This window comes from Stegodyphus dumicola, chromosome 6, assembly GCF_044657685.1.
Source record: "Stegodyphus dumicola isolate Sdum_Otavi_A_Nest chromosome 6, ASM4465768v1".
NCBI classification, from domain to species: domain Eukaryota; kingdom Metazoa; phylum Arthropoda; class Arachnida; order Araneae; family Eresidae; genus Stegodyphus; species Stegodyphus dumicola.
The window spans coordinates 63,895,862-63,909,407 of record NC_140773.1 but is presented as its reverse complement, the minus strand read 5'-3'; the positions used below and the strand labels follow the sequence as shown (position 1 = coordinate 63,909,407).

The window sequence follows — 13,546 nt, the reverse complement described above, 5'->3', positions numbered from 1 at the left end:
AATCTATTTGTTAACGTACACAACAACTGAATATTTCCAGAATCAGCATGCAACAAATTCTGAAAGAAGATCTGAACCTTTGGGCTACAACATTTTGTCAATACAATTGACACAAGAACTAAAGCGAAACGATTACGAAAAGCGACGAGCATTTGCATCGAAAATTTCACCGAAAGAACGAGAGTGTGCCGGCAGAGTAGTGGAGGGCTTTTGAGTGATATCATATTTCATACACAATACAAGTACATTGAGAAAATATGTAAATATTTAATATATAAATTACATAATTTCACCGATAAGTTTGTGTTATTATGTGCTCAAAAGCTGCGTTCTTTATGAGACACCCTTTATTTAATTCACCTTTAATGATAAGAAATGCATATTAAAAACTAAGGTTATATTTCTCAAATACTGCAAAGCACGCAAACGCAATCGTCTAGAGAGAGGAATGCCATCATGGGTTTTTAGGGGGTTATTTAATTACGACAAAGCACACTAGGCCAATATGCCTAAGGGGAGGGAAGCCTTCGTGGATGGCTTTCTAAGGGAAATTGTATGTAGGTATATATGTCTGATTGTATGTAAGTATATTGCATTCATGTTACTACAAAAAAACTACAAAAAAAAAAAAAATCAGCGATGCAATAAAAGCGTTTGGGTAGGATCGAAACTCAGTCGAACTTCCAGTATTCAGGGATCTCAACCCACTCGGCCACTGTTGGGGCTCTCAAAAACGAAATGTACTGTTATAATATTTGTAAAATGTATGTTAAATGTTTATATTTGTTAGTATTATCAAAATTATTCGGAAGTAGAATTCATTTATGGAAATCAATAAAAAAGGATTTTAATTATGAGATTTCGAGCGTTTGTTTTTGTAATTTTGTAAAATTTAGAATGTAAATTACATAAATCGAAAATTGAAAACATATTTGTAGTATGTAAACAATTATATTTGTTATACTGATCATCAGCGTCTATGTCGTGATTTCCATGACAGGAAGGCTTTTCGTAAAATTTTCAGGGGTATTTACTCGTATTTCCATTCTCCTACCGCTGCTTTTCAGACTCCATCAATCATGGTGAGTTTTCACTTAGAAAGAGCGCTTTTTAAGATGCCAGAGGCACAAATAGTCCATAGGTGAAACGTCAGAGGACTTTGCAGGAATACGTTGAAAAGTTTTATATAACTGTATCAAAGCACATTTTTGCAAGGAATACAGTGGTACGTTTTGAAGTGTGACTTGTTGCTTGTCTTGATGAAATATCAGTTTTTGAAAATCATTGGAATTATAAAATGGTTTTCCTTCTGTAAATATCGAACGTAAAACCTTTCTCTTGATAGTACGTTAGCTGATTTTTAGTAATTTTTTCCACTAAACTTGTTGTTTAATATCCTACCGTAAGAGAATCCCGCTACAATAATAAACCCTTTAATGAAACTTTCTTTGCATTGACGAAACCAGGTTCGTATGTTTTTTCCTCTTCGTATTCGATAATAAATAGATCACAATGTATTTCTATTTATGTCTTGCTAACCAGTTTTCATACAGGATTCTGCAAATTGTTCTGCGTTGAGCCATATGCCTCAGCAAAAGCTGGTGAACATTATGTTTTTTAACTTTTTTAAGTTGTTAATCTTAGTTTATTATTTTATTTATTGTTGCTGCAGATGTATTTAAAGGACGTAGTTGATTTGTGCGTCGACGTATTTTCTGTTGTTATCAACGACTGAACTTTAGAAACAGTAGTATCTTTTTCGGGTATTCATTTGAGTCTTCTTTCCGTGTAGAAGTAATGATTTACTTTCTTTTCCTTTTTTTGTTAGTAATGTTGTTTATTTTGCGCGTAGAAATTTTAATGCTATTCATTTCGCAATGTGTTTGAATTATGGAATAGGAGCATTTCTCTTCGAAAAACACAAAAAACATATTCTTCAATCCACAGCTTCTTTACATGCGACGTATTGAATGAAGAACTAATTTAAAAGTAACAGACAATATTTCTCATATCAAATATTAAGCTGTTGCGGGCAATTAGTATTCCCAAACATTTGCTCAATTTTTTTAAAAATTCTTTATCGAAATCGTTCTAAAAATGTGTAAACATCCTCTGTACTGATAAGTCTTTAAATCGTCATGTTGGTACAGAAAACATATAAAGAAGTCATGGATTTGAGTTAAAATAATACGCCGAATAACGATTATTGGAGGAGTTAAAGCAACAGGAATCAATATAATATTCATAGATTTGCAAGACTAGTTTCAAAACTGCATTACTGCAGGATGTGGGATAGAAAGCAGCAGCATATTTATTGTATTTAACTTGCGTACTTTTTCCCCTCGCGCATATTTCCCATTCTCGCTCCCTTAGCTTTTTTAGCACAAGTCCTGATTATTTTTGAAGTATTCTGGGGATTTTCCGCTTCGTCAAGACATTCAGAATATGAAATTTTCTAAATTTTAAAATGGATTGGTCTGCATAGTGATTGCTGTCGTCTTATTAATTGATTAACTCGTGGATTTAAGGTGCATGGGATCTGATTGATGAGGCCCAAAAAATAAGGATTTTAAGAAAACGGGGATATGTAATCCTATTGGTTGTTCTGAAGATAACTGTAGGTGGAAAGACACTAAATGGTGTCGAAGACGGGAACAAGATTAAAAATAACGGACGACTTGCAGACTGTTCAGTAGCATTAAATTATTTGAGGCCTATGGAGTAGCAGTGGACAGCAATAACAGCGAACAAGATTCAGGATACAGGAAGTAGAAATAATATGTATGTATAGAATTATATGTATGTAATTTTAATACACTGTGTATTCATACTTGAATGGCCCACCAGCGGCCGAGCGGTAAAGTCGCTGAACACTGGTAGTTCGGTCCGAGGTTCGAATCCCGCGAACGGGCTGGCTGCATGGGCGTTTTCGTGGTTTTCCCCATGTGTAACGTGTATACGAGCCAGTTTCCCTTAGAAAGTCCTCCACGAAGGCATCCCTCCTCTTAGGCAGATAGCCCTCGAGGCTTTGCCATAATCACACACACACTCATACTTGAATGTAGGTTGCTTTTACATAAATAATATAGTGATACAAGTAGTTCTGTCCATGGTTTGGTTTGGGTTATTTTATTATGGCAAAGCACGCGAGGTCTACCTGCTAAGGGAAAGAATGCTTTCGTAAAGGATTTTCTAAAGGGAATGGGCTAGTATACATATTACACATGGGGAAAACGCCCATGCAGCAGCTCGTTCGCGTGGAATCAAATCCAGGTCGAAACTACCAGTGTTCAGCGACTTTACCGCTCGGCCGCTGGTGGGCCAGTTTTATCCATGAATACTTTCAACCGCTTCCTTCGGAAATTAAATTATTCGCATAATTCTTCCCTCTCAATTTTCGTACAACAGAATAATAAGAAAAAAAAAAGTATCTGTTAGTAGCAAAGGGACAGCAAGCAGAAAAAGCTACAAACAAAAACACGGGGGACATAAGAACATGAGTAAAAATAGTTTTTTTCCTTTTGTTATTTTTCTTCATTCTTCTAAATTTATTACGTTTAAGTTGATTAAATTTATTTTTTTTTTACGTTTTAGTTTGTTAAATTTATTACGTTATTCCATGTTTATGCGTTTCTTCTTCTCTCCATCTTTATCATTGATCTTAATTCAGCTGCTGGAGACCGAGCGTAAACTTCGGAAATAAATTAAATGAAGAAGATGATTGCATGAGAAACAATGTTTCCGAGAATGTAAATTTTTTAGGTGCCTGTCTTCTTTATGAATTGATGGTTAGGCCTGCCCTTTGCTTACTGCGAACAAAGAAATAAAAAGCTACCGAGCTTCAGACGATTAGGTGTAAGTGAAATATGTTTTCGAAATAAAAGCTATTTGTTGTGGGGGATTCATCCGGTTGTTCGCTTGGCGAATGAAGGACGCTTAAAAGCATAATTTTATACTTCCGTGTAGTGGTAGTTTATCCCCTCTTGGTGAGAGGAGAGTAACAAGGAGTTTTTGATGATGGAGAGAGATTGAACGTAAGATGCGCAAGAGGGCCTGGTAAGAGCGCCTGCGCCTGTTTACCTACCCATTGCGAGCGATCTGTGTACGCGTAGTCCGGCATTGATCGGTGGGCCTCGCAGCCGCCGGCCGACGTTCACCGAGGGAGCTCCTCGGATGGCTATGGCCAATGACGATCGTCCGAAAGCTCTCCGTTGTCCAGCTGCACATCAAAGAGGATGGGCGACTTTTTCCCGTCTACCAACTGCTCCAACGACAGCAACACGCCGCCAGCCCTAACGCCACCATGACGCGTAAGACATTCTCTCTCCAACTTCCTAAGTTTTTTAGTTTTCTCTTTCTTCCCTACCTTATTCTGTTTAATTCTCCATTACCACTCCAGTTTACTTTTTGTTAGTTTACATTTTTGTTTCAAATTAGTTCATTTGGGCTAAGAAAGAGAGACGAGTTTTAAAAAAATGATCCGAAAACTAGCGCGAGTTTAGTTTTTCTTTTAAGATATTTAGTTAATTTCTTTCCTTCATTATAAAAGTAATGGTTGGTTTATGAATTAAGCATCTGACACTACTTAAATAATTTTGAGCGGTGGTGTCTTCTATTTTTGTGATCACGTTCTATCCATGTGTGTTGTTTCTCATAAAAGACTGGTCCCCCCCCCAAAAAAAAAATGCTTCCTTTTCTTGTAATTTGATTTTGAATTGCTAATGTTAATGTGTTCATTTTTAAAATTAGTTTTCCCTGTTAAAAATTTTTTTATAGTTTATTTGCTTGTTTGAGAATGAATTAGTCTTTTACAGAAAAACTAATATTTAATTATTTCCTAAAATAGGCCTTGCCTAATTTTTACAGTATCTTTTTTGTGTTCTCTTTAAATGCAATTTTTCCGTTATTTTAGTTCCAGTTTGCTCAGAACATCATATTTTTTCTCTTTTCAGATTTTTAATTCTTTTGCCAAAATTCTTTAATTTATTGTTATTATTATTTTATATGAACCTGATGAGAAAAGGATTTTTCGAAAATTCAAGTACTTCAATAAATTATCTATTGTACGATTTTTTTTTCATTTTTTGGTACTATATTTTACGCTAGGAGCATAATAAAAAATTAGGCATTATATTCATATTTCGACGTTTTTTTTTTATAAAAGAATTCCGCCAATCTTTAGTGTCACACACGTGCGCGTTCCATCTTCAACGCCTGTTATTTGTAGTGGCTTTCATTTTTGGAAATCGTGTTGACAGCATGCTGTTATTTTAAAAGAAAGAGGCAATTTATGCATTTTCCTAATATTTTATTCTCTAAATAGTTTAGAAGGGGAAGCGCATTTGGAATATTTTGTCGGTAACTTATTGTTCTTTTGGGGGAGGGGATATACTTCTTGATAGAACTGCAACACAGAGGGTCTGATTGTACTGCATGCTGTGAATATAGTACTAAGAGATTTTCATGTTATAACATGTTCACTAACATATTAATAAAAATGTAAAAGTTTGCTAAGGAATAATTTGGGCAGATGATGTCAGAGGTTCAAGCAGTTTTCATTGTAACAATTGGCATTTGAACAATCGTTCGTAATTTCATCTGTTTCAGCTGAAGATTGGAAATAATAACTTACTTCTTTAAAAAAAATTATGAAATATGGAAAATTTCTTTTGTTATTGCCACTCGCTTCGTAGCAGATGTCTTAATAGATTTCTAATATATGCTGTTTACGTGATGCTCGTCTGATTTGTGCACGAGATACTGATTAGTATCGTATTGTAAATTACTGATTTTTATCATATTTTTTCACTTAATTAATAACTGAAAAGATATGACTGTTGTTCATTGTATTTTAAGATGCTAAGCGAGCCGTGTCTAAAAATCTTCGTGTGCTCTGAGACGTAAATTTGTTAGGATATTTTTTCAAATAGTTTTTAAATATTGCTCATTACTTTCACGTATCTGATATTATCATGTGCCAGTCAAAGAGGGGTATAATGTGATGATTTAGCTAAAAACCTGACTGTACATGAGGTTTTGTTCTAATATCTAATGCCCGTGAGCTACCTTAATTGGATTGTAGCCCCTTACCGGAAATAAGTATTTTATAGCTAAAAGTTGGCTTGAAGTTACATCTTGTTGCATAGAAATTAAAATTCAGTGAAAAAAAAGTAAGTTGTGCTCCCGGCGATACGAAATTTACACTTAGGCTACGTGCCTTTCAGTAAACAGTAAATCATATCTAGGATATCCGAATTGACATATGGGCTCATTTCTCAACCAGTCCGGTTTTAATTCACTTGCTTCTTGAATGGAAGCTCAATTTCCCTGACCCCCGAGTTGTTCTCTCTCTCAATATATACATATAATTTGATAGCTAAACGCGATGGTTCAATGAATGACACACAAGGATCTTATGTTTCTAAGAAACATAAATTACAGTTAATAATCGATCGTATTTAACTCCTTGTATTCTAATATTTAACTAGCTACAATTCTACAGTATATATTATATTTTGATCTGAGGGAATATCATGTGACGGAAGTTAATAGTAAGGTATGCAAAAATATTATAGGAAGAACAGCTGAGTTTTACCCACTAGCTTTTCAGAATTATAACACAGGAAAAGTAGACAAATAACCAAACTTGTATTTCTAACCAAAATCCCGTTGATTAGACCGTCTGAAAGGAAAAATACAAACCAAATATCTGCAGTTTGCAAATAGGCACTAATAAAATAATGGATCAGTGATAGCTGGTAAATTAAAAGTTGATGCAAGATTTCTAATTTAATTAAAATTTTGAATTTAAGCTGAATTTTCACTTAAAATTTTCGCCAAATTGATCTTGATAAAGAAAAATGAAATTTCAGTCATTGAAATTGGCGGCAACTTTCACTTTGATCTACTCACTCCTGAATTTTAATCTCAAAACAGCAGGTTGACAAACTAGCTGAAAGATTCATTGGAAAATCTCGTTAATAGATAAGAAACAAGGTAATCTCTTACTGTTATAACTAACGAGTTTCCACACTTGCATTTATACCTATTTAATTTGTAATTCTGTAAAGAAATTCAGAAATGGGGAAAGCTAAAATTGTAATAGCTTCTTGAATTGCACGCTGTATGTTGACAATATTTTAATCAAATGATAACCTGTAACCAATAATATTTTGAATATCGGAAGTAGATATGCCTGTTTGCAAACAGCAGTTATATTGATGATAATTATAATCTGAACACTTGGAAAAAAATTACCATTAATGTTTCAACAAGTCATAAAAAAAAAAAAAAAAAAAAAAAAAAAAAAAAAAAAACCTAGAAAATAAATATAAAACTCAGGAGACTGAAGAGAAATTGCAATCCAATCTTGATATGCAGATTTGAATTTATACCTGAAAAATTTTTAAACTAAACAATTACGATAAATGAACTAGTTTAAGAATTAGTCCCCTGGAAATTAAAGATATATTGAACTTATAATCTATTTGAAACGATCAGTTCCAAATGGAAATGCCAAATAATAGGGGGAGATGCTGCTGTATTATTTTATCGTAAATTAACGCTATGTGAAGCCTTACGCACTTATGTTTAATAAAAAGAAGAAACTTGGGTTATTTAAGAATTACCTGCAGTTTTATTTCACTTGATTTCGTGATCGCAAGGCTTGCAACAATCTACTTCTTTCGAGTGATATTGTCTTCTGTTTTGACAAGATGAAATTTGTGCAAACTGAAAATAATAAACTCATGGAACAAATCTCTACGAAATGGCTTTCTGTATAGACGTTTCCGTGGTTTACTCCAAGTGTAACATGAATAAGAATCAGTTTCCCGTAGAAAATCCTCCTTGAAATCATCCGATTCCTTAAGCACATAACCCTGTCATGCTTAGGCTTAATCATTTAACTATTTTTTGATGTGCTTAATAAGGGCTTATTAATTTTAAATGTTTGACTAATAGAAAATTCTACAAGGTTTACTATTTAATTATGCATGTTTTTCACTAAATAGTCTGCTCTAAAAGTCATCGTTTAACGGATTCTACTTAGAAATGTGACTTATGTCTTACTCGGTACGTTAATGCATGTAAATGATTGTATCACCATTTTTACAGAATGAGCTGAAAATATTCTTTCTTGGCACGTAGACACGCTGTAACGCGACGTTCCATACTAAGGCTTTTTGCAATATGACCTGATCAGTTTTGATCACTTCACTAATGTTGCTTTTTAATTCTTCTAGTGAGTGAGGTGTATTTTTGTAAGAAATTTTATATCCTCATGTAGGAGGAGGGAAAACAGTTGGTAAGGGTCAGCTCAGATGATCGAAGTACCCGAGGTTCATATTATTACTTGTTGGTAATTTTTTGTACCAGAAGGTTCCTGGTAGCTTATAAATCAAATCGTACCATTTTTCGGAATTATTTCCGTTTTAAAGCCTTCATTTGAATCACGTACATATATAGAATGGTTGACTGCTACAATACAGAGAACTAGATCAAACACAGAATTCCATTATAACTTTAGGCATGTATCTTACTGTGAAAGTAATGTTTTTATGTAGCTTCCTTACAGAATTAGGTAGTGTTCCTGAAGAGATATTATCCAAGTCTTTCTGTGCGAAAGCAAGGCGTGTGCAGAATTTTGTGCCAAGCAACAAAACAGTAACAATACCAGATAGCTCTGTTTAATTCTTTGACATAAAAAGGCCTAGTTTGATAACCTCTGTGCATTTATAAATAAATAACTTTTGTTTCTGTTTGGTATTAAGCCTCGAGATATTTAATTTCAGTTGACTGATAAATCAGATGTTAAATCTTTAACTTTGTATTACTATTTTTATAATGTAAAATTAGCTTGTCAGTTTGTATAGAATGAGACGCTGAACGCGTCAAGGATGACCATGTAATTATGTGAATGAATAAGTTGAAAGAATTTCGATTCTAGCCCTTTTTTCAGTTATCTTTTCTTCTCACCAGTCCGGATTCTTAGTTTGAAAAGGGTTTCTATTTATGGATCTACGTTGTTATTGTATGTAGCGATGGTATTACTCTTTCCGCGGAAGGGCGGGATTTTTATTGTTCGCATTTGTATTATTAATTCATTTGGGTTTTGCCATCTCATTTATGGTTCAATACGCGTACCGTCTGTATGGGATGATCTTTTCAGAAGGCGTTTGGAGCAGTCTACCAATTATTTTTACTCGAAACCATACACTTTTTTTTTTCCGTCATTTTATCGTTGATGATATGATGAGAAACGGACAGAAAAGAAAGAAGTTGAAGATAGAAGGAAAAGTTTGGAAGTACTTAACTAGATGCCCCTCTTTTCTTTATGTATTTTATAACTAGTGTGTACTCTGGACAATCCGTGGATAAGGAGCATATTGACGAATGCACTGCAGTATTATCTTTTAATTGTATTATTCTGAAGTATTGGTAAGCAAGATGAAGACTAATGGCTTAGTGGTCAATTGTCTGGCATTTGTATAAATAAATAAATAACTGGTGTGTTGATAGTTTTATTATCATTACTGGAGTAATTGTACTTTTCTATTTTTTTTAACCTTTAGTTAATTTTTTGGATGTAATTTCGAAGCATCAAAAATCACTGTGACATTGAAACTTCAGCTACCACGTGAATATCGGCTGTGAACGTTTCTAATAGTTACCCGTTTGTCTGGAGGATCTAACGTGTGTCTTAATGATTATGCCAATATCTGCACTGTCTATAAATCTGTTTTTCGAATAATGGCTTAACGTTTGTACTATTATACACCGGGAAATCCATATAAATTTGACTGTGACTGAATTTAAATGATGCTGTCATGTTGTTATAAATTGTTTCTTTTTAAGCAAAATATTTCTCAAATAAAGCACAACTTTCAAAGAAAGGAAAAGATCTCCAAGAAATATAAAAGGTGTTTTTCATTTGGTTTCCTAGATTTTGTTGTAAGCTCGATAAAGATAGTCTGAGCATATAACTGAATATTTCCAAGATACTATTAAGATAAATGTTGATCTCATATTTTGGAGTTTGTAAAGTTTCGATTACATTGAAGAAATGAAAGAATATTTGTTGGCATAGTGTTCCATTCCTTCAGAGTAATAATCTTGTTTTTATATGGCAATAGCTATTGCACTGAAAAAAGTTATTTTCATATCATACCGTTACCAATAACAAGCGTATAAGGGAAGAATTTTTAAAAGCTGAGCAAAAGTTAGTTTCCATTCATATTTGTTTGGCTAATAATTAAATAAACTTCTACTGTTAAAACACATGGAAGGGGGGAATCCAACCTAAGATTTTTGGAATATTTTAGCATGGCAAATCTATTCACTGAAATGGACTTATACAAACGCTGAATGCATTTGCAATAAGAGAGTATACATAAACTTATAAAATCTTTTAGCAAAGTTTCCCTTTTAGAAACATCCTTGTATGTATTTTCTTATAATTAACGAACACAATGAGCAGTAATAATTATAGATTTGATGCCTTAGAGACTCAGAAAACTGAAAAATTCAACTCAAAATATCTCAATTTATTAAAAAATTATTCAGGTACTCACCTCTATAACATAATGTGAATGCTTAAAAATTGATATTTAAAAAAAATTGAAAGTATTCTTGATGTCTGTAATCTGGTCTTTTCCATTCTTCTCTTACTTTGCGCTACCATACGCTGTTCACTGTTTTTGCCTTGATGATGAGTAAAGCATCCATGCGGCTTAACTGTCTGTCAGTCTGATGACATGACAGTTTACTTGCCAATCCACGCTGTTTAAAAATTTTGTCTTTTGGTTGATAACAGTACTTACTTATTAGTGTAATGAACATAATGATTTAAAAACGTTATACATAATTTTAATAATATTAACAACATTTATGGCGTACTTATATTTGCATAACTAATAAAAACATTAATGTCATTTCTGACTTTTCCTACGAAATATTTCAACATAATTTTAAAATAGCTAAAAACATATTTTTTATTAAATTAATATAAACTATAAAAAATAAAATTTTTCTAAAATAGCATGTAAAAAAAATCAAGATCTATAAAATCGAAAATGTTTTCAGAATCACTTGAAATATTTCAACAAAAGCGGGTATCATTCGCCTAAGAGTAATCGGATTCTTTTATCGTCTAATTAGAAATTTGAGTGATGCATTTAATATGCATTATGGAAACTAGAATTGCTAATCAAGTTAATTGTTGTATATGTTGCATACAACCTCTGTATTTGTTTGGATCAATAGAATGCATGGAATAAATTTACGCCGCCATAGTTACAATTTGTGATAAACAGTCAGTTTAACGTTCCGTGTTGCTCACACGGAATTTATTTTGCATGAATTTTTGGCAAAGAGTGTATTGCTCTGCTCTAGCCGTAGTAATTCGATGCATCTACGTACTTAATATATTTCTAGACTGTTGTTTGCAGCTATGATTTTCACATTTTTGTTTGCTTTAGGCTTAACAAATTGCTACATATTTTACTCAATGCTGTGTCGCATATATTTTTAGTCGTTTAAAGCAGAAACTAACTCGTGCTTTATTTAGTAGTATCTGAATATTTAAAGAGGTAGTATTAATTAATTATATAGTTTGTTAATATCGCGAAATGAGAATTGAATAATTGTTGATAAATTTCGTTTCCAAAGTAAGCATCTTAATGCACTGTCCTTATTATTGAACATTATTACAGTCAAGAAAATAACTTTGAAGAAGTGCATGTAAAATAGAGTAATACTCTTACACCATTAAACAAAGTTTATCGAATTTAAGTTTCTATTGGATAATAATCTTCAGTAAATTTTGAGTACCTCTGCGAATTTTGTGCGTTAAAGTCTGGAATGGAACTTTTTTTAGTTCCTTAAAGCGTAATGCATATTTAACCAGTTTGAGTTTTGCTTTAAGGGAGCCATGTAAAAGTTTGATTTGGTATTCAGAGAATGTTTCCATCTCCTAGCATTCGGATAATTTTTATAAAATTCTCTACTTTATTTTAAATAAATTTTATTAATGGAAGCACTAAAAATGCAGCATTAAATTAAGAATCAAGAAATTTTAGAATTGAAGTAATAATCAATTTTCAGTCTTTTTTTGTTAATTGATTAGTTCTTTCTTATAAATTTAATTACACGAAAAAGATTTAGTTTGATCGAATGCCAAGTATTACGTTTTTACTTCCTTGTACGGAAGGAGGTATTGTAAGGGAAGTATTGTAATCGGGAAAAATTTCGGATATAGTTCAAAGAAAATATCCATTTTGACCGCTCTCAAATCCATTTTAATGATTTTTTTCTGTAAGACATCTGTACGTATATACAGAGTAAAGGATTTCTTTTCCAAAACGGATTGTAAAATGGATTCAGAAGAGATTTTTTTCCGTGAGCTCTTTTTGTACGCACGTATGTATATCTCTAACTCAAAAACGAGTAGCCGTAGAAGGTTGAAATTTTGTGTATGGAGCTGTTATAACATGTAGTTGTCCAAATTTTTTTTCTCTGAAATCCATATATTGTGTGTATATATACTATATTTCCACCCTGTAATGCGGCTCGGTGGGCTCAGTATTTTTTGTTTTTCATATATGTTTGTGCATTTTTTTGCTTTAAAAGTGGCTGAATAATGTCGTTGTTATGGTTAAGGGTATCCTTCCGGGTGTCCAACCCTACCTGCTCACCTGTTGCCGGTTCACCAAAGGTTTTTATGAATTTGCTTAAGTTGCATGAAATAGTTGTAGAATAATCAACAAGTTTAAAGTTTAACTCGCGTTAGGCGTAATAAGATCGCCATTTGTTTACGTCTGAAACTCTTAGTAGTATGATGAATTAAATCAGTTGTCGCACCAACTTCGGTGTCTTTTTGAAAAGTGGGACCGCAAGTTAACTATCAGTTTTTGTGCACTGAAAATTCGGTCTTCTTACCCGTTGGCTGAATTGCTTGTTTTTACGTAGAAACTTTAATTTTATTTGCAAAAATTGCTTTTTTTAACGGTTTTCAACTGTATCACTGTTTTAGATTTTTCTGTATTTTACAATTTATATTGAAGATGTTTTAAGTTTTTATGTATTTTTGCCTTTCCGCGAAATGAAAATTGAATTTGTTGAATGAGAAATATATCTCTAATAAAATTCGAAGAAATAAGTTTAAATGAAAATGATAAAAAAACTGTATAATTTAAGAGGCTGTAAAAGAAAGTCGTGTGGTGTCCACGTCAGAGTCTTTTAACTGAACAAAGCGCTATTATGAAGTTTACCCGAGTTAACTGAAACTGAAAAATTATTCAGCCAATTTAAGAATATGGATAATTTTCAATAATGTATTAGAAGTAGGGTTGAATTTGTTGATTAATTACATGATTGTTATATATTATACTAGGTTTATTTTAATTAGCACACTATATCTTATGCTGAATCTTTCGTGCAGTTATATTTTTTCCATTACCTGCACCAGAAATGCAAATACGGTGAATTTAAATATCTATCAAAATTTAAATTTAAAGACAGAATTCACAGCTTCAACCAATAGCGCTAT

The 13,546-nt window shown here is 32.7% G+C and overlaps 1 protein-coding gene across 7 annotated transcripts in view; it reads left to right on the top strand.

Annotated features, from left to right (window-relative positions):
* The window catches only part of Camta (Calmodulin-binding transcription activator), a 360,727-nt gene that overhangs the window by 123,945 nt on the left and 223,236 nt on the right, over nucleotides 1–13,546 (top strand). Inside the window, exon 1 of one of the 7 annotated variants that reach the window (XM_085818420.1) lies at nucleotides 4,104–4,310. The exons of the other annotated variants lie outside the window; for them this stretch is intronic. Coding sequence (XP_085674546.1) covers nucleotides 4,187–4,310 — 124 coding nt within the window. The 5' untranslated portion in view covers nucleotides 4,104–4,186. Of the gene's footprint in view, nucleotides 1–4,103; nucleotides 4,311–13,546 lie in introns of those variants that run through there. 7 annotated transcript variants of the gene reach the window in all.